Genomic DNA, 21228 nt, shown 5'->3' with positions numbered 1-21228 from the left:
ACTAATATAGAGTAACCGGTGATGTGTCGTGCTACTCATTATGCTTAATAGTATTGATCCCAACTCTCTTGTAAATCCCTAGAATTAAGCAAGCATTCTAATCAGGTTTGATAAGTTCACCTAAGTATCTAAACCGACGCTAGCATGCATCTAGATACTAGGCTCATTTAAGATAGTTCTGGTAACAGGTACCTATGGTGGGTATACCTATTATCATAAAATCAATAACTAGTTAATTACTTTAGAACTAGCATTTAGAACAATCAAAGATGAAAAATTCTAAATATATTATCCTAACAGGGTTTTTGATCTACTAATTCATCTAAATCCCTAATTGAGAATCCCTAAACCCATCAATAGAACTACTCAGACATGATTATCAAGGAACAAAACATGATTAACGTAGAAATCAATGTAAGAAACAAGATGAGTATAGAGTTTAGAAAGATCTTCTCTAGAAGAAGCTCCACAGGGTTTTGTTCCCAAAAATAGAATAGATAATAAGTGTTAGGTCTAAACAATGATTTTAAAAATCCATATATAAGTTCATAAAACGTGCAGGGACTTCTTTGAAAATAAAGAGAAGTTCTGGGGCAAATTTGGAAATCTTCAAAACTTCAATAAGTTGCGTAATTGAATTCCTGTCAGATATTGGTGTCGCTCGACACTAGGGGTGGTGTCGATCGACACCTACGTGAAATTTCGTCTCCAGATTGCTTATGTAGTTTAAGTTGTCTGTTTTGCTATAGAATGCTCCATAATCTCCAATTGCATCCCAACATTGTAAAGATCTGAAAAAGACTAGAAAAATAAAGGTACGTCTTGACTTCCTACAAAAAGACTCTAATAACTATGCCTAGATCACAACTAAAAGCAGTGAAAATCGAGGTTTATCAGGTGTCTTTAAGACATGTCTTTTGTGTTGTATATATTTCAGATATTGAAGAAAAAGAAAGGAACGTCTTGACTTCCTAAGAGTTCAAGAGAAAAACAGAACACCAAAGAGAACAAAAATAGAGACAATAAGAAAACAGAGAGGACAACCCGAAGAGGCACTTGATGGTGATAAGTGTTTGATATCCCCTTGTGATATCTTTCATGATTTTTTCCAATTCTAGATCACGTCCAAGTTGTAAGGTACGTCTTTGGTATAAACGCTTCTACATCGTTAAACTCTAATATTAGCTTTGGATGCACGGATGCACATGCATGCAACAATTTAATCACTAGAAACGAAAGTGAAATAGATCTGCTAACTGTCACTGATAATGAAGAGTGCTTAACTTAGGTAAGCTTGACATTTTGGTTTCTTTGTCCATAATAAACATGTTATTGTCACCAATTACCTGTCTTTTTTTGAAGTACAAACTTGGAGAATTATGGTGGTAAAACAAAACGGAGGCAGATGAGGACTTCCCCTCTTAAATCGTGAAGTATATATATATATATATATACTACGAGAAAACATGGTATTAGCGACTACACTATTCATAGCTAAACAGTCGCTTAATCGAAATTTACGACTATTTGGCGACTAAAACACGTAGTTGGCAATACAAGCGTCGCTATATTGATATGTAGCCAAACAGTCGCCAAATGGTGAATAACTAGCGACTACATAAGTAGTCGCCATTGGGTCGCCACCCAGTCGCCAATTAGCGACTGTTTGGCTACATTTATGCCACTATATAGCGATTAGTTGGCGACTGATTAGCCACTACCGGGCGATTGTTGTAAAAACATGGTAAAAACATATAATTAATATCCAAAAACTATTTTTCTTCCTCGATTCTCATTACCTTTAGACCGGTTTTAGTTAGCTTTAAACTTCGGAACTTCGACGACGGTCGTGGCTAGTCCCCCAACCAGCAACGCCTGTATGAAGTACCCAGTAAGCAGTTCTTCTTTCACAACCTTGCAATTACAGCTTGAGGAAGCCAACCTCAAGATAGATGAACAAGCTACTCTACAAGCACATCGTGAGGCAGAGGCTTTGCGGGTTGCAGCTGAGCAAGCAGAGATCAAGCGGGTTGCAAATGAGCAACAAGCAGAGATCAAGCACTTGAGGATGGTGAAGAAGTACTTGACCACAACAGACCCAAATTTTCTCGCCTTCCTCAAATCTTCTACTGTTTCAGAAGATCCAACAGAAGAGTTCCTTTAGCTATCCCTTCTTCTCTTCTCCGTCCTTTAAAACTTGAAAACATGAACTTGTTGCGTCGGAGGAGGATAGTCTCTGACAGTGGCACCCGTCGAAGGCTGTGCAATTAGATTTCTATCAGGGTATTGAACTGGCGGTTGACGATCCGCCGGCGTGAACTCGTACTGGCTGGAAAGTAGTGGGTCGATTTGGGGGAATCTTCGATACCCTTCCTTTTCCTCTCTTGCCTTTTCCACCACGAGTCCTCATCACTTGAAGCTAAGAAACGAGAGATTGAGAAGATTGAAGATGGATTGATGAAGAATTGGGATCGAATGGCTAAAAGGGATTAGGGTTAGGGTTCGTCGAGAGTGAAGAAAAGGGGATTAGGGTTAGGGTTATGCGATAAAATCGTTTATATATTCTGGGTAATGGGCTCTTGTTACTGGATCAAGCCGGTAAAAGCCCAATTAATTGCCTAAATAGAATATATGAGTCGATAAATGGTAACTGTAACTAGCGACCTATTAGCGACTAAATTAATCAGTCTCACATTCAAGATTGATTAGAGACTAATGTATAATATAAACTAATTAGTCGCTAATACGTCACTATTTAGTTGCCAAAGTTAACGACTACTTAATCCGTCGCCGAATAAGTCGCTAATACCGTGTTTTCTTGTAGTATATAACACAACTCAATGTTGATAAGGACATTTGCTTCTTAAGGAAGGCTGGTTGGGAAGCACTTTCATAGATCGTCCTCCGTTTCAGAGTTTTTACTCAGTTTTTGAAGTTGGTAGTTAAATTTCAGCTAAAACCAAAAAGATATTGGATTGCTTGCAACATTAGTTTGTGTGTGTTACATTAAGTTTAAGATTAATTATTTAGCATCCTAATTACTTGTTACATAAAATATTTTTTGTTATCAAATAGCTACTAAATTTGTTTATGTTCGTATTTATTTATTTTTTAGGATCTCAAACTGCTCTCTCTTCCAGCACCACCAAAGCATAAACTTTGTCATTCGTCATGTCGTTAGTAAAGAATATGTGAGATGTGAGAGCATAATCACCTACGCCAATTTTTATTGAAATATTTATTTTAATGTGATTAATATTATTTATTGAAATGTTGAATTTCTTTTTTTTAGTTGTCTATTTATTGTTTTTTTGTCAATCATTTGTCTATTTATTGTTAATAATTTAAATTTCTTCAATTTTAAAATTACTATGGTAGTTCATTCAATTTAAATACACAGCTAAAAAAACTCTAATACGACTTTTAGGATTTTATAACATTTATCAAAAGAACATCCTTTTTGTTTAATAGCTTTTCCTCTACTTTTAGATATTTGGACCCGGTCTTTTTATGTACGACATTTTAATTAAATTTCATGAAATAAATTATTGTATGAAGATTAACTTCAACAACTTTCTCATTTTGGTATGCGCAAATTCACTATTGTTTTATGTGTCTCTCCACTGCACTAGTTAGTATAGCTATTGTAAAGATAAGATTATTTACAAAATTATATCCATAACTTATAAGATTATCTATATTTTTTTTAACAACTTATATTTTTTCTTTGAAAGAAAAAAACTCATTTTTTTTCTTACATTCTTTCGATATGTATATGAATTTCCGTCCTCACATTTTTTTTTAGGAGCTATCATTTTTTTATGTCTTTTTGCAAGCACTCATTGTCTTTGTTTTAATCTCTTTTCCAATTAACACATCTTCACAAAACGCAATCAGACGCTCTCATCAGAACAAGAAAAACTACTATTAGTCTCACATGATTACATGATAAACAACCTAACAAACATAAGCATATATATTAGGTTGGGGTAAAAATTCTGGAAGTAACAAAGATGCTGATTTCCACGGGATATAGCATGTGGGAAGGAGGAAAGTCATAGTGATCCATTAGATGGATGTAATGCAAGAGTGAGCAACATACAAGAAAAAACGATCTAATAACGAGAGTTGTTTTCAAATACATGTGTCCCCAAACTATCTCTCCCGAAGCTTTTCTTGTGTGAGAAACCTAACTTCATCGCATCTTGCCACTTTAGTGTCCGTTTAAGACCAGCGATGCTAGAGGGCTTTAGGTTACCTTGGTCTTGATTCTACTTGTGCACTTGAAGATTCTAGAGAGTTATGTCGGCTCTGTTTCTCGTGGCGTGTGTCGAAGGACCGCCATGCGCGTGGGCTCTTTCTGATGGCTGAAATCTCTTGTTTTTTTGCCTCCACTACCTGTAGCCGGTGATGGATGAAGGTGGATGCTTTGATTTCCGGTCCTAGAGTCTCGCATCTCAAGCGTTGGAAGCTTTTGTTTGTAGATCTGTTTTGGGGTGCCTTCTTTCTGGTGTTTCAGGTGGTCGAGCGTGCTTTCCTATGCTGTAATGTGGTGTCGCCTCTCCTCCTTAACCGGTCACATTTTTTCCAAGATCTCTCTTGGTCTAACCCCTGCATTTTGGCTCTTGCCTGCTGGAGTTATGGGTTTCTTTGTGTCGAGTTGTTCGCATTGAGGACAACTTACTCCCACACGCTTAAAGCTTTTGTCCACTTTGTACGTGTTGATTTTGTGTGTTGGAGTTTGAATCGAGAGGTTTTCTTTGGTGTTGTGGATGGTTCGCCATCATTGGTTAGGGTTGTCCATCGACCCTTTGTGCTTTTGATGCCTCGACCTCTCCTCTCTAGCCCTCATTCGCATATGTTTGTAGAGCATGGCTACAATTGGAAGCTTTTTGCCTCAAATGTTTTCGTTGAGCATCTTTTTCTTGAGGACAGTAGCATGATTATTAAGAGCATGTTTTCTTGTGGTTGTTCAAGCTCTCTCGTCAACACGGATGCTCTTTTGCTCCTTTATAAGTTGAGGTTTTAACTATCCTCTCCTTGAGAACTCCACATGTATACCAATTATTTGATTTAGTTTAAGGCTTCTTCTATGTTATGAATTCCTGTTATCTAATTATACTAATTCAACAGTCAATTGTCCAATAACTGAAACATTCTATGATTGACACCTCAGCATACTACTCTTTTTCTTACTCTTTCCTTTTTTTTTACGGAGAATTAAGCAAAATTTTCATTAATTAATTCATGAATTGTTAAAAAAAAAGATAATTGGTTTTTATTTACCTTATTATTTTTCTTTCGCAAACCTTATTCTTCTCTCTCATTCCCACGACCTCCACAACTCCACTTCCTCTACTTCTGAAACTTCCAAAATCTCTATGAATATAAAATCTCAAGAATCGTTTACTCATCCTCAAGCATCCATTATTCCGAGCAATCAACTGTTTTTTCTCATCTTGAAGGTATCAATTTACCATCTTCAATTTCTGTTTTTAATTTTTCATAGATCTGCAAATCAGATAATATCTTCAATTTCTGTTTATAATTTCCATGTTTTTGTTTGATTTCTTCTTCTCTGTTTATACTTAATCGATTGCAAACCCTTGAAACTAATTATCTCTTTGATTTTGATATTTAGGTTATTGGAAGAAAAAAATGCCGCTGGAAATAACACCGGTTTCACAGCTGCATTCTCACCTGTCAACGTGCAAAGTGAAAGTTCGAATTGCTCGGTTATGGGCATACCACAAAAAAGACAGACCCAAAGATATTATGGGAATAGACCTTCTATTGGTGGATGACAAGGTTCTGTCATCTAGCTTATATAGAAATTTCTTTGTCAATCTTTTAATTTAAACTATTCGTTTTCTTTTTGTCTAGGGAGAGAGGATACAAGCCTCCATCAGATCGCAATTACTTTCAAAATTTCAGGAGAAACTAGAAGAGGGAGATTGCTACATGATTATGAACTTTGAGATTTCAGATAATGGAGGGAGTTATAGAGCCAGTTCTCACCCCTACAAGATCAACTTCATGTCCATGACACACGTAAAAAAAATGTGATGAGCAGATTCCAAACTTGGAATTTCGTTTCAACTTCGTCCCTTTCTCTGATATCCAAGCTCGGACTGACAATGATAATGTTTTCATTGGTATAGTTTCTTCTTCCTAAATTTGTTTTTTAATTTTTCACTTGTAACTTTATCTTTCAAATTAATGTTTGCTTATATTTTCATACGTAATTGGTGAGATCATTGGAATGCAAGAACTTAAAGAGGTTAATGTTTCAGGGCGACAAACAAAGTTATTAAATTTACAGCTTAGAGATCTTGGGTTAGTTATCTATCAGCCTAAATATTTCATTATTTGTATAATGTACCTGCATCTTTACTGACACAAACATGCCAATAATTGTATCAGAGAATCAGTCATCGATGTTACTTTGTGGGAAAAATGGGCAGAAGATCTGTACTCTTATGTTAAGGGCTACAAAGATGGTTCAATTGTTTTAGTTGGAAGCTTGATGAAGATAAAGACATATTTTAAAAACGTATATCTCACTTTCACTATAAGGGATTCATTGATTTGGTTCTTAATATTTAGCAGGCAAGATCTCTGTCCAAAATCATCATTTTCGACCAAGCTCTTTATCAATTCCTCAATTGCCGAGATAACTGAGTTTAAAGAAAGGTAAACGAGTCTTCTTAACTTTTGTCTACTAACAACATATCAAGATGAGTATATAACATTTCAATATATGTGTCTACAGTTTGGCCAAATCTGATTGTTTAGCTTTAACAACGATTTCAACAATTACGTCTTCAAGTTCAAGCAAGCATTCAAAACCTTCATTCTCTTTGCGAGATCAAAAAACGATTGCAGATATAAATTCGGTATTATCCAATTTTCTATGTTTTGGGTCATTGTTTAATATACTACATCTGAAATGATCACGTTTTATTATATTTTCCCTATATGGTGATATTTCATGATTAGGCTTTTTAGTGATTTTCTTATCGACACTTTTATGAAAATGAATGTTAATCTTCTTTTAATTTCAGGGAGGGGCATGTAATATTATTGCATCAATATTCTCCATTGACACAAAAGTTCCATGGTTTTATATTGGTTGTAATATATGTTTCAAAAAAGTATCTCCTTATTTCAACCCTGAAACTGAAGAAATAGAAGCTGGAAAATATGAATGTGAAAAATGTGACACATTTGTTACTACTACAAGCACCAGGTTATCATGTTAAAGTCATGTTTGCTTATATGACTATCTTCTATCATAAGTATTTAATTTAATACTAGAATTCGCTATTATGTTTTAGGTTCAGGGTGCAAGTTACAGTTCTTGACCATACTGGGGAAGCATCATTTCTTCTTTTCGATCAGGATGTCATCAAGCTCATTCACAAATCCGCATATGAATTGCTCGAGCAACAAGTTCAGGTCAATCTTCTAAACTCCACTATTTGAAAATAACTTTTAAATTTATACTAATGTTTATTTATTTGTCAATTGATGCAGTTTAATCGTTCCGACAAAATTCCTCAAGAGCTGCTTGATTTAGAAGGGCGTCAATTTGTTTTCACGATACAAGGTTCAGACTCAACCAAATTCAGCCGACCATCTATCTTTAGGGTTTATGAACTTACGGACAAACCCGAAATTGTTCAAAAGTTTCAGGAAAATTTATTGCAAATGGTAAATTCAGTTTGTCTTTGGCGTTTTAGTTACATTCGTTTTTCATGGTATCAACATTAATGTGATTTTTTTTATTTACAGAACACAACTGATCCAAACACTCACATGGTCTCAAGCTTTTCAAACTCAACTACCAGCGAGGTTTGCTACTGAATAAGCATTAGATAGACAACAAATTTCATTTAGGGATAAGTAATTATTTTGGTGATATCTTTTTTAGACTGAACCTGATTCAGACATGAACATTGTCTCTACCCCTTCAAATGCAACTACAAATCAGGTAATAACTCTAACGTTCCATTACATTTAATTTTCAAGTGCTTATGTATTTTAAAATTTTGAATTTTATTTTTGTTTAGATTGACACTGAATCTTCCGAGGCGGCTAACTATGAAAACAGCAACTCGTCTATCAAGACTTCTAAGAACACTTCAAAGATCACTAAATTGACTCCAACGTCAAAACGAGCACTAACTTCATCGAAAGATAATGCAGCTCAAAAGTCATCTACAAAGCCTAAATTGTTGTCCAAGGCTGAGATAAAGAAAGAAAAAAAGTGATCATGTTACGACCTATTAAAATATGTTTCATGTCTTTGCTTCAAGTATGTAAATGTCTTTCTATTATTTATGTTTCACGTCTTTGATTTAAGTATGTAAATGTCTTTGCATTATGTTTTTGCTTAAGTATGTAAATGTCTTTGCATTTAAGTATCTAAGTTATTTTACACCAGTTATTTGTCCTGTTAAACTCATATGAATGGTTACTGTATTTATTTTTATTAAAGTCATCTTCTTTTCTACTATTATATCAACTAATTTGCTGCTTTAATAATAAGTGTTGATTTAACTTAGATTTAAGCCCTCTGATTGTATAATTCAGAACATATATTAGATAAAAAAAATTACAAACAAAGTAATTTAAATATTAAAAAATTATCAGTTTCATTTTTAGACGAAATTGAGAAATTTGGCGAGCAATTGACCTTAAATCATTATCACGATCAACGTACGTAAATATACTGTTTCTATATCATTATCACATTCATGCATGTTAAATATTTACGTATATAATGTTTCAAATCAAAATTAATTACACATTAGCTCTTGCTTCATTCTCTTTTTTTTTTAACATCCCAGCCGACTAAAATTAATTACTCATTAGCTCTTGCTTCTCCAATAATAGTATTGTGCATTATTATCATAAGAAATTTGATGGTAATTGAGATTTAGACGGTGGAACAAATAAATTAGAATAGCAAGTGATGGAAAGACTTTGATGTTAAATGGTAAAAGCCCATTTACGAGCCCATCCAAACTTAAAACATAATAAGAGTATTAGGAGAAAAACCAAAGCTACTAAAATAACTCAAAAGTCATGGACGATGGACAAAGATGAGTCGTAGATTAATTTTTAAGTAGAAATAATTGAATAACTAATAAAATAGAAAATTAGAATCCTATCCCACGTTCATAATGCAGAGATCGTGTTAGTTTCTATAGAATTACGAATCAAGTTTCTATAGCATTTCCAGGAACCATCGAAAGAGTGTCATGAAGTTTGGAATCTCCATTTTTACCTGCAAAGCTTGAAGATATAGTGTACTCAGGTAATGCATGAGATCATTAATCCAACCTTATTCGTAAATCAATATTTGGTACTCCCTAAACTTTATTTAAGTTCAAACCTCATACAGATGGACACTGCAACAAGTAAGAAAAGGAGAAAAGAAAGGTCAGCTTATATTGCAGATAATAGGAACAAAAAAGATTCCAGCAACAAAGGTGACACTTCTTTCTCTTTGTCGTACCATACAAATCAATATTGATATCCAGTAATACACATGTTTGCCTAAAATTGTAATACAGAGAATGAAGGCTCAAGCTCTAACAGCAATAGAGCTGCATGTGCTGCACCTATTTCACAACCGCTACAAAGCTCATCATCACATAATACATTGAAAGATATCACAAATGGTAATCTATATGGCTCAATGCAAATACATATAATATCTTATACATTATACTAATTATGTATGAAACTTCTACAGAACCTTCTCCATGGCTAATCGCCCAACAACTTATTATGAATAAGAGAAAAGAGAAAAGGAAGCACATGGAAACACGTATTGTTCTTTGGATCCTTGAATTGTAAAGCTAATTGCAATTTACATATTTCATACATTCATGTATGATTAATTCATATCTTATTGTTTATATACTTTGTTAATAGATGTTCCATCAAGCAGCAACACAATTCCAAGTTTTAGTCACTTAGTCGACACTAATAACAACACATTCTCTCAACCTACATTCTCAAATCGTGCTTCATCATCTAATTCCCCAAACGCATTATACAGTTCTCAAGGTAACAAATATTTTAGTTTAGACTCCCAATATTATATCAAACAAACTTTTCTTACCTTTTACAGATTACCATGATCTTGGTGATGCAACACACATGTGTGAGCATTGTAATGCTTTCATGTGGTATGATGAGCGTGTCGACAAAAGTTTTCAATTTGCTGCACTCATGGAAAAATTCAACTCCCTATATCACCAATGCCTCCACAGCTGCTCCTTGACCTGCTTTATGGAAACGATGAAATCAGCAAAAATTTTAAAGAGAACATCAGACCTTATGACACCATGTTTGCATTTACTTCTATGGGTGGAAGGATAGATACATCTATAAACAGAGGACGAGGACCACCTATTTTCCGACTGCAAGGACAAAATGTCCATAAGATTGGTAGTTTGCTTCCCTGTGATGGTGATCCTGCAAAATTTCAGTAGATGTATATATATGATACTTCTAACGAAGTTCAAAACAGAATCAAAAACTTCAGGTAACTCTTAATTCTTAAACATAATCTACATACATTCTTTAATTTTCAAATATAATTTGTTTTTCATATATACTACTTCAAAAATATCAAAAAGGCTAATCGTTCTTTATTTTTTAATTATTCAAGTTCTAAGAGGACAACACCATCAACTGAATCAAAACGTCTACGTGAGGATATCGTCGAAGCAATCAAGTGTATGCTTGACCAGTGTAATCCATATGTGAAAGTTCTTCGAATGGCAAAGGAGCGGTTTGATCATTCAATCGAGATGCCTAATCTCAAACTAAAATTGGTCTCAGGTCGTTCAACAAATAGTGGTAAGACTTACAATTTACCAACGGTTTCAGAAGTTGGTGGTCTGTTTGTTGGAGATTTTGACAACTCAGTTGGGCCAAGAGATATTATAGTGGAAACGAAAACAAGAGAATTGCACGTATAAGTGAACTACACCCAGCGTAACTACCATTGCAGTATCCTCTTTTGTTTCCCTATGGAGAAGATGGTTATCACATAGATCTCGAGCTTAAAAAGAAAACAACAAATTCAGAAAACCCACGAACCAAGGTCAGCATGAGAGAATTTTTTGCATATAAGATCATGGAGAGAAAAGATGAGTCGCCTTATCTGATGCATACGGGGAAGTTATTTCAGCAGTTTCTTGTGGATGGGTTGACCATGATTGAAGCCGAAAGAATCTCATATCTCCAGTTTAACCAAAAAACTCTTCGCGCCGAAAAGTATTCCAGTGTTGAAGCTTCTGCCGAAAAAGGAAACAACGATTCTTCGATGTGTGGAAAACGATATGTCTTACCATCTTCTTTTGTTGGAGGTGCACGTTACATGCAGCAGAAATATATGGATGCAATGGCTCTATGTCAACATTATGGTTATCCACATTTATTCATTACCTTCACATGTAATCCTAAATGGCCCGAAATAACAAGGTATTTGAACGCACGAGGACTTAGCGCAGAAGATAGAGCAGATATTGTAACTAGAGTCTACAAAATGAAGCTAGATCATCTCATTTGGGACATCAAGAACAACAATGTCTTTGGTCCTTCAAGAGCAGGTACCACTCATTCTTTTATATTTATCTTTCTATCACTATTATAGTTTACTTTTATAATTAATCAAAAATTTATAAGTATTTTACTTTGCAGTGCTTTACACGATCGAATTTTAGAAAAGAGGTTTACCGCATGCCCATATACTTCTCTTCCTAGAGAAGGAAGCCAAAATTCCAACTACCGCAGACGTTGACAAGTTTATATGGGCTGAAATTCCAGATAAATACACACATCCGATTCTTCACGAAGTTGTCAAAGAGATGATGATACATGGTCCATGTGGACTTGCCAACAAAAATTCACCATGCATGGAGAAAGGAAAATGCAGTAAAAAGTTTCCAAAGGATTTTACGAGCAGCACACACATCAATAAAGATGGTTTTCCTATCTACAAAAGAAGAGATGATGGGAGATTTGTTGAGAAAAATGGGATTCTTCTTGACAACCGTTTTGTCATACCTTACAATCCAACACTACTGCTCAAGTATCAAGCCCATATAAACGTGGAATGGGTTAGCCAAAGCAAGATAGTCAAGTATTTATTTAAATACATCAACAAAGGGAATGACAAAGTCACAGCTAGAATTAAAGAAGGTACTGGTCCAAATGAAATCAAGCGGTGGTATGACTGCAGGTAATTATTCTGTTAACATCCACATAAAATTTTTGAATAATTTTAGCGGAAGATGCGTTAGCGGTGTCTTGATCAACTCATATCAAATTATTGTTTAGGTATATTTCACCTTGTGAAGCAGCATGGCGAATTTTTGGTTTTGACTTACATCACAGCAGCACTTCGGTACAAAGATTAAGCATTCATCTACCTGGAGAGCAAAACATAATTTATGACGATGATGAAGACGTAGAAGACGTGTTGAACAAAGAAGAAAACCAAACATCGCAATTCTTGGCGTTTTTGAAAACAAACAAAAAAATTGCCGAAGATCCTGAGGCGAGAAAATTTACTTACATTGAATTCCCTTCGCATTTTGTGTGGAAAAAGAAACAAATGGAGTGGACTCTCCGTCAAAGAAGTGTATCAGTTGGAAGGGTATATCATGTTACCCCATCAGCTGGTCAACGGTTCTACTTGAGGATCCTATTAAACAAAGTAAAGGGACCTACATGTTATGAAGATATAAAAACAGTTGGAGGGATTCTGTACCCAACATTTAAAGATGCATGTTATGCTTTAAGTCTCCTTGAAGATGACCAAGAATACATCGATACAATAATAGAAGCAAGTCAATGGGGATCTGGCCGTTACATGAGAAGGTTATTTGCCCAGCTTCTAACGTCTGAAAGTTTGTCAACACCTTATCATGTTTGGTTAAATACGTGGAATCAGCTCTCAGATGATGTACTATCTATGCAAAGGAAAATATTGCAAAGGCCAGGTACACTATAAAACAAAATTTTTTTTCTTTATATATATTTATTTATAAAACAAATTAATTTAGTTTTACAATTGATAAACAAACCAAATACTGAGAATTCTTTTTAAAATTTGCAAAAAGGAATACGATGTATAAGATGACAGAAGAAACACTTGGTTAAATTATACGACCAAATGGTTCTTGGTCGTAACGAAATATATATTGTTCCTCTTAACGTATATATATAACATTAAACACACTAAAGTCTAAAATAATCGTTACGATCTATTTAAAGCTCCAAAAAACCATGAATTATATACGTAAATATTTAACATGCATGAATGTGATAATGATATAGAAACAATATATTTAGAAAATACGTTGAATGTGATAATGACTTAAGGTCAATTGCTCGCCGAATTTCTCAATTCCTTCTAAAAATGAAACTGATAGTTTTTTTAAAATTTGCAGGCCATGAAATGACAAATGAGCAAATTCAAAATCAAGCTTTGTTGGAAATTGAAAAGTTGTTACGTAACAGTGGAAGTACTCTGCGTAATTACGAATCCATGCCATATCCAGAAAACAACAATTTCCCTGCAGCAATGAATACGTTGATACAAGATGAGTTGTGCTACGATCGACATGCTTGTGCCCAAGACCATCTACGTTTGTTTTCCAAGTTAACAGTTGAACAGAGGAAAATATACGACCAAATCATCGAAGCGGTCTATTCAAACTCTGGTGGTGTTTTCTTTGTTAACGGATTTGGTGGCACTGGTAAAACATATTTGTGGAAAACATTGTCTACGTACATTCGTTCAAGAGGAGAAATTGTTTTAAATGTAGCATCAAGCGGAATGGCAGCACTACTGCTGGATGGCGGACGAACAGCGCATTCCCGGTTTGCAATACCACTACAGGTGAACGAAACTTCCACTTGCTCGATTTCACCTGATAGTGACCTTGCTTCTTTGTTACTCCGAGCAAAGTTGATTATATGGGATGAAGCTCCAATGTTGCATAGACATTGTTATGAAGCTCTTGATCGTACTCTGAAAGATATAGTACAAGCCGACAACCACAAACCTTTTGGTGGAAAAACTATTACATTTGGTGGAGACTTTCGCCAAATACTACCAGTTATAACCAAAGGGAGTCGAGAACAAATAATTCATGCGTCTCTCACTTCTTCGCGTTTGTGGAATTCTTGCAAAGTTCTCACATTGACCAAGAACATGCGGCTAACTGTTGAGGCAGACCCTACAGAAAAAGACAACATCAAAGAGTTTTCTGATTGGATTCTTAAGCTAGGAGATGGAAAGCTTTCAGAACCTAATGATGGCGAAGCAGCTATAGATATACCCGAAGACATGCTTCTTCTTGACTCACTTCACCCCATTGACTCTATTGCTAATTGCGTCTATCCAAATCTACTTCAAAATCTTAATGATCAAACTTTCTTCAGGGAGCGTGCAATACTTTGTCCAACAAACGATGATGTTAGTGAGGTGAATAATCACATCATGGATCTTCTTCCCGGAGAGGTTAAGGAATACTTCAGCTCTGATAAAATATGTGATTTTGATACTTCTGTAGAGAGAGACGCTAACATGTCTACTGAATTCCTTAATGCCATAAAGTGTTCTGGTGTACCTAACCATGTTTTGAGGTTGAAGTTGGGCGTTCCCGTTATGCTTATCAGAAACCTTGACCAGAAATATGGCCTTTGCAATGGGACAAGGTTGCAAGTAACACAGTTGGGAGATCGTGTTATCGAAGCAAAAGTGTTGACTGGAAGTAACGCTGGTAACAAAGTCTATCTTCCGAGGCTGGTTCTTACACCTGCAGATTTTAGAATACCATTTCGTTTTCAGCGAAGACAGTTCCCAGTTGTTCCTTGCTTTGGAATGACCATTAACAAGAGCCAGGGTCAAAGTTTATCTCATGTTGGCATTTATTTACCCAGACCAGTTTTTTCCCATGGGCAACTATATGTTGCGGTATCGAGAGTTAAGAGTCGACGAGGTTTGAAGATTCTTATTATCGATGAAGAGGGTAATCGTGGTAAAACAACTACAAATGTTGTTTTCAAAGAAGTATTCCAAAATCTGCCAGGTATGTCTCACAGATTGTGAACTCATCACTGTTATTCAATCACTATCTCAAATCTTAATAAGGCTAACCCCCTTTACTCTATTTCTAACTACAGATTATGGAAGTTAGCAGTTCTATAACCATGACAATTAAAATATAAAGGTACACAAATATTGACACGGTTAGTTAATACATTTTCTTTTGTTATATTAATATTTATTGAATTGTTTTATACTATACATCAATATGACAAATTAGTATAATATAATTATTAGATATGACAAGTGAAGGCTTTCAACACAAATAACAATTTGTATATATATTACTACTATATAAATCATTTTAATGTTATGCTTTGTTTATTTTCAACTGTTGGGATATAGAGATGAAGGTATGAGCAACATACCTTTGCCGTTATTATATGTGTCGTTTAATAGTATGGTGCATCAGCTGATTTGATATATTCACTTAACCTGTCTTTTATTCTGCACGCATAAAAAATTTGATCTCAATAGTTAGGGTCCAGTTATGATTTTTTTTTGCATTTAATAGATAAAACCAGTTAACGCTTCCTAAATCTTATTTCGCATTGACAGTTAATTATAGTATTTGCTCTCTTTTTTGAACATTTCTTTTTATTAACTTTGCAGCGGACGCAGCGGATGATACCAACAAATCATGCTGAATCTTTGTATTTTCTTTATCCACCATCATCGTTATATTGATGTTGAGATGGCTTATGTGCTATTTTTAAGTTTGTAAAGAGTAATTAAGGAAAATAGAATTCCTCTATCACTTACTTTCTGTTTCAGATGATGTTCATGTATGCTGGTATCTTCTTTCATATGTTTCTAATGACTCTTTATGTACCTGTCATCATCATGCAACTCTGTTAATCTTAGAAAGAAAAACTAAAACAATCATATAAAGAATCATGTCACTTTGGTAGGATCAACCGTAATGCTCATCATGAATTAATTGGAAGATATGGTTGTTGACTTTTGTCCTCATGAACACCTAATCCTCCTACCTACAAAAAGAGAATATAAAAGAGACTATAAGTAAATTATCTCTAAAGTCTCAAGCATTAAGTTAACCAGATACTATTTGAACACTCGTGGAAGACGTGTATATTTGATCTTGATTAACCATAATATATGCAAATCCACACAAGAGAGCAAAGTCAATTAAACATACCAATACAGCCATGGGGACTCTGTAACCAGTTTTCCTATACTCACGAATCACTTGAGTAATCTGAGAATGAGTTCGTCTTATAATGAACAAAAACAAACAATCAATCAATAAGAAGAAACCCATTAATTTATATTCACAACATTTCCAAAAATGCTCATGTTAAAGCTTACGAAGCATAGTATATGGTAGGAATTTTGGTTCTCTTCTTAGTTGCAGTTTCAGCTTTCTCCACATTTATAGATGCAGGAGTGTCTATTCAGAGATTTACCACTATTCAGAGATAAACCCAAATCATAATTGCAACATCGTTAAGACTCAATGAATTACCTCTTTGTTGCGTTTCCGGTATGAATCCACCTCCATGATTCAATGGATCGGTGGCTGCTTCAGGGGCAGCTTTCGAATGAGTCAAATTGCCTTTCAGAAGCCGAGATTTATAGTTCTGTTGCCAAGCGAGAACTGAGCAGGAGGTATTGAAGCTTTGATATGCAGTAAACAGCTCAATTTTCCTGGGTAATTGAAGAGAAGAAAGAGGAGAAAGAGATGGGGGTCGATGAGAATGAATTCACTTACAATTTATTTACACGTATATTATTCTTATCCCAACCAATTAATTAGATCAGATTAGGAAATTAGTAGTTTAATTTATTTTATTTTTTCCTTAAAAAACTTTTTAGAAATATACACTCTCTTATGGTCTTACATTAATATTTCAGTTACTGTTTCAAAAAATCTCCTCATTATTGAAATATTTTATTTTATCAACCAATTAAACTTTACCATAAAAACTGATTAATGCTAAATTTTATTTTATTTAATAAAAATAGAATAAATACTATGTCCGTGCATAGCACGGGCCATACTGCTAGTTATTGCATATGTTTAAAGATTCCATTACTTTGTATACTCGCTTCTTCTTTGCATCTGGATTGAGCTATAGAGGAGTTAGTAGGGCTAAATGTAAGAAATATTATTTAATATTTCTCCCCTATTATATGGTCTTGTAATTATCTGTTTTCTATTGGAATAATGTTATTATTTAACATATTTGGTAACCAATTAAATTAGTAATAAAGGAGTTTTTCCTAATCAATCTCTACCTTGATGGACGGATGAGATCTAATCTTAAGGAAACCCTAATGAGGAATAGGTCCTCTCTCCACCTATAAATATATAGCTTTAGACCATCATAAAGATATCATAAAACGCAACACGTTAAAGCTAAGTTTATAGGCAAGGTGAGAGAAACTTAATCCTAAACTAAAGATCAAGACTTCAGGAAACCTATTCATGAAGACATCTCCACGACAATAAAGAGAGGTAATCCGATAAACCTCCTAATGATTCTATTATGTGATTAACCTAGATGTTTAAAGATCTTAGGGTTCATATAAAATTAACTTACACTAAAGGCTTATGTTGTGGTCGTGATTGGTTGGTCTTAATTTTTTTATTTTTTTTAATACCATGGTTGGTCTTAATTTGCAATGCACCATTAACTTCACCTAACGCTCTTTATTCTTAAGAAATATTAATTTTATTTTTTATATTAACAATTAATTTGTTCACTCTTTTTTACTTAAATATGTAAAAATGTTTCCAAAACTTTAATGATTGAACTAATATAATATCCAATTATCGAACCTCCAACATGAAAATTTCTAATCAATATTTAAATACATATTGTTTTTGTTTAATTTAAATATTGTGTTTAAATCTCTTCAAACAATTAGATATTATAATTTAATTTCTCTAAGAAACAAAAAAAATCGAAAACCCATGTATATATTTCATACTGTTTTTTAGCCTACCTCTTGAATGATTATATTCTTCAAATTTAGTGAGAAAAATATTTCGATGTATCCCAACTAAAATTCTATTTTTCTTGCTTCAATTTATGGTTTGTTTTTCTCTTTTCATAAATAACTGATAAAAAAATAAATAGAATCAAGTCAAACCAAATTAAATCGAATCAAGCCAAACCACTTTTATAAAGTATATATTCCCCATTGTGTCACTCTCATAAAATAATATTGCCACCGTTGCATTATATATGATGATAAATTTTCTAGAACTCATATTTTTTTTTAAAATGTGTGTTTTAAACTAATACATCTAAATGAAAGAAGTGTTTCTTTTGCGGACAAGTTTTCCTGGCTTTTGCTATCCCAATTGAATTGGTTTTTTTTTGTCCAGTATCTCCGCCTTCTACAGTTGTGATGCGGGCCCTCTTTCTGGCATCACCGCCTCCTATAGGCGGCGTTGGCTAGCTTTGCTTTTTTAACTCGCCGTCCAGTGTATCAGGTAGTTCCAGTTTTGTTTATGCGTTTGTTTAATTGTCTCGATTATGAAGAGTTCCAATATGTGAGATTGTTAGATCAGGAGAGTTTTCTCAGATCTACTTCTACTGACTTGTTCTGTTTTACCGTCGGGATTTCTTGTTTTCGGCCCCTATGGTTTTTTGGCAAGGTTGTTTGTTGATTGCATTGTTGTATCTACCAGTTTTCTTCGTTTTAATTTTCAAGACAGTTATGCGCCTAAGTTGTTGCTGAAAGCTCCATCGGTTTAATCTCCACGCGGATTTCCTTAGAGTTCGGGAGGAAATTACTTTGAGAAGTTCTTTTCTTTGCAGATTTGATAATGAAGATTGGTGAGATTCTCTAATTAAAAACCGTTAAGACTTCTTTGCTTGAAGATCTGGCGATTTCTGATGATTTTGGAGTTTCCTAAGGATTCTTACCAAATCGACAATGACCAACAACGATATATGCTTCACATGTCCATGCGTCTTAACCTTGCTTCATAGTCTCACATGTGGCTTTGCGTTGGAATCTTTAAATCTTACTTCTACAAAGGGTTTAGTTTCCTAGATTGGACTTTCTTTAAGTTGGGCTTCTTCTTATAAGTTAAACTTGTTGGTTCTTTGGTTATGCAACATGGATGCTTGTTTAGATAATCTAATATTGTAAAATTTGATGTGTTTGTCGAGTCATGTAAGTGAAAGATTCCACTTTTGCAACAAAAGTTTTAAATAAAGTGCAACATTTATGAGAAAGAAAAAAAAAAGGTTTTATGCAAAAGGACTCTCCAAATGATTTTTTTTGCTAGACAAACATCCATCTCAAAAAAATACAGGTCAATATCACAGTCTCAAAAGTCACCTACAATATAGTCCTTCCGTATATCGATGACGTAACAGTCGATAACTCCGTTGGAAGACATAAGAGTTTTGTTAAACAAACCCTCCATATATTTTTTTATTTTTGCAAGACAAACCTCAATGTCAAATAAATACAATATTACAATCTCAAAGTCACCCGCGATATAGTCATTTTGTATAGCGATGACATGACAATCGATAATTCCGTTAAAAGCATAATGGATATCAAAATAGACCTTTGTTTTGCTTTTGTTGAAAACCACATGATTGTGTGAGTTTCGTTATTAGAAATAGAATTGAGGGAAATAATTAGAGTTCTTTCATATTATATCTTCTTCTTTATTCATATGAAGTTTGGAGATTCATTTTTCTTTTCCATTTCGATCTTCATCCATTTCGATGTATGTGTTTGTTGAATTGTGTTCCACATGATCAAAAATCTTGGTTTGATTTTAAGTGATTCATTTACAGTTTTGAAGATCCCAATGAAAAATAAATATGAATCTCCAAATTTTCAGATAAATAAAAATTCAATAATTTTGGTGTATATTGTTTTATGGGTAATATTAGTAGATAACCAAATAAAACATACAAATTAAGAAACTAGCAGAGAGAAAGTTTTTTGTTACAAAATAACCATGGATCCCACGTTGTCGGAAGAAAGGAAATAACAAATCTACCCTTCATTTGTTGTAAGATGAACAGTAAACGAAATACATCCGTGTAATTTTTCAAAATAGCATGTAACATTAAAATTTCACATGTTATATTTAGTTTAAAAACATGCTATTTCAAAAAACGTTATGAATTTTTAAGAAAAAATATTCTTATGAAATTCTTTTACGTGAACAGAATCTTAAAAAAAAAAAATTATATGTGATTTTAATAAAAACCATGTATTACTAAAAAATAGGAATATATTTTTAAAGAAATCACGTGTGATCTTAATAAAAAACGTGTATTACTACAAAATATCATGATAAAAAGAGATATTAAACTGAATAGAATGTTTTTTCCAAAAAATACCAGGTGCTTTTTAATAAATACTATGTAATAAGAGAAAATAACAAGATAAAAAGAGGATATTATGTTATCGCATGTATTTCGGAAAAATAACATGTTACAAAGGACATTTACGTAATTACACGTGTTTTCCAACATGTTTCCGACAAGATACTGTGATTCAAGGTTAGTTTGTACATTCTTTTCAAATCTATAGTCATTTATTATAAATACTCTTGTTTTATTGTATGTTTTCTAATGTAGTTATTGGTTGTCATGTCATCACTACACAAAAAGATAATATTATGAGTGATTTTTAAGATTGTAGTGTTGACATTCATTTATTTGATATGAAGATTTTTTTTTACAAAAAAAGTTTACATAGAAATTTTTTACACTAAATCTTTATGTTTTTAATAGAGTTATCGTCTATATCAAACCTACATTTATTTGACATAATAGTTTATCTTATAAAAAATGACTTCATCTGTTCTTTTTTATTTGATTGGTTAGGAAAAACACACATATTAAGTTAAACATATTAAAATTGTTAAATGTATTATTTTTTGTATTTTACAATTTTTTATAACTTTAAATCAATAATATTCAATTATTTTTATCAAAGTTTATAATTAATTAATAATAACTAATAAATATTTCATAAAAAATCTAAAAATTAATCTTTTAAAAACTTATTTTTTTCAAAAAACAGAGAGTGTTAAATAGATAGATTTTTTTACACAAAACCCAAAAAAAAAAACTAAG

General features: G+C 33.5%; 4 protein-coding genes and 2 pseudogenes across 7 annotated transcripts; 5 read left to right on the top strand and 1 right to left on the bottom strand.

Moving 5' to 3' along the window:
• Positions 1–1879: 1879 nt before the first annotated feature.
• AT2G05647 lies at positions 1880–2164 on the top strand (annotated as a pseudogene; the record flags this gene model as incomplete). Its single annotated transcript has 1 exon — positions 1880–2164.
• Positions 2165–4414: 2250 nt separating this feature from the next.
• AT2G05645 (uncharacterized protein) lies at positions 4415–5029 on the top strand (the record flags this gene model as incomplete). Its single annotated transcript, NM_147248.1, has 1 exon — positions 4415–5029. One exon carries the CDS (start codon positions 4415–4417, stop codon positions 5027–5029), a length of 615 nt encoding a protein of 204 aa, NP_671781.1.
• A 329-nt stretch (positions 5030–5358) lies between these two features.
• On the top strand, positions 5359–8439 carry AT2G05642 (Nucleic acid-binding, OB-fold-like protein). Its single transcript, NM_180155.2, has 12 exons — positions 5359–5465; positions 5642–5808; positions 5884–6051; positions 6254–6336; positions 6424–6693; positions 6773–6896; positions 7065–7249; positions 7338–7458; positions 7537–7713; positions 7795–7854; positions 7934–7993; positions 8073–8439. Exons 2-12 carry the CDS (start codon positions 5659–5661, stop codon positions 8271–8273), a joined length of 1599 nt encoding a protein of 532 aa, NP_850486.2. The 5' UTR covers positions 5359–5465; positions 5642–5658; the 3' UTR covers positions 8274–8439.
• Positions 8440–9409: 970 nt separating this feature from the next.
• Positions 9410–15397, top strand: AT2G05640 (annotated as a pseudogene; the record flags this gene model as incomplete). Its single annotated transcript has 1 exon — positions 9410–15397.
• A 112-nt stretch (positions 15398–15509) lies between these two features.
• On the bottom strand, positions 15510–17042 carry AT2G05635 (DNA repair DEAD helicase RAD3/XP-D subfamily protein; the record flags this gene model as incomplete). 2 transcript variants are annotated; one of them, NM_001335285.1, is made up of 7 exons in its annotated part: positions 15510–15589; positions 15905–15974; positions 16061–16134; positions 16302–16377; positions 16472–16553; positions 16629–16810; positions 17005–17042. In NM_001335285.1, the coding sequence occupies 5 exons, from the start codon at positions 17040–17042 to the stop codon at positions 16072–16074; spliced, it is 441 nt and encodes a 146-aa protein (NP_001318203.1). In that variant the 3' UTR covers positions 15510–15589; positions 15905–15974; positions 16061–16071. The 2 variants fall into 2 exon arrangements, with proteins under 2 accessions (NP_001318203.1, NP_973426.1); NM_201697.2 differs by lacking the exon at positions 15510–15589 and having other exon boundaries at positions 15963–16134.
• A 1300-nt stretch (positions 17043–18342) lies between these two features.
• On the top strand, positions 18343–19381 carry AT2G05632 (uncharacterized protein). Its single transcript, NM_001124806.2, has one exon. It carries the CDS (start codon positions 18624–18626, stop codon positions 18780–18782), a length of 159 nt encoding a protein of 52 aa, NP_001118278.1. The 5' UTR covers positions 18343–18623; the 3' UTR covers positions 18783–19381.
• Positions 19382–21228: the final 1847 nt, after the last annotated feature.

The sequence above is a fragment of the Arabidopsis thaliana genome, chromosome 2, assembly GCF_000001735.4.
Source record: "Arabidopsis thaliana chromosome 2, partial sequence".
Lineage (NCBI taxonomy): Eukaryota > Viridiplantae > Streptophyta > Magnoliopsida > Brassicales > Brassicaceae > Arabidopsis > Arabidopsis thaliana.
This window is presented reverse-complemented; position numbering and strand designations above follow the sequence as displayed.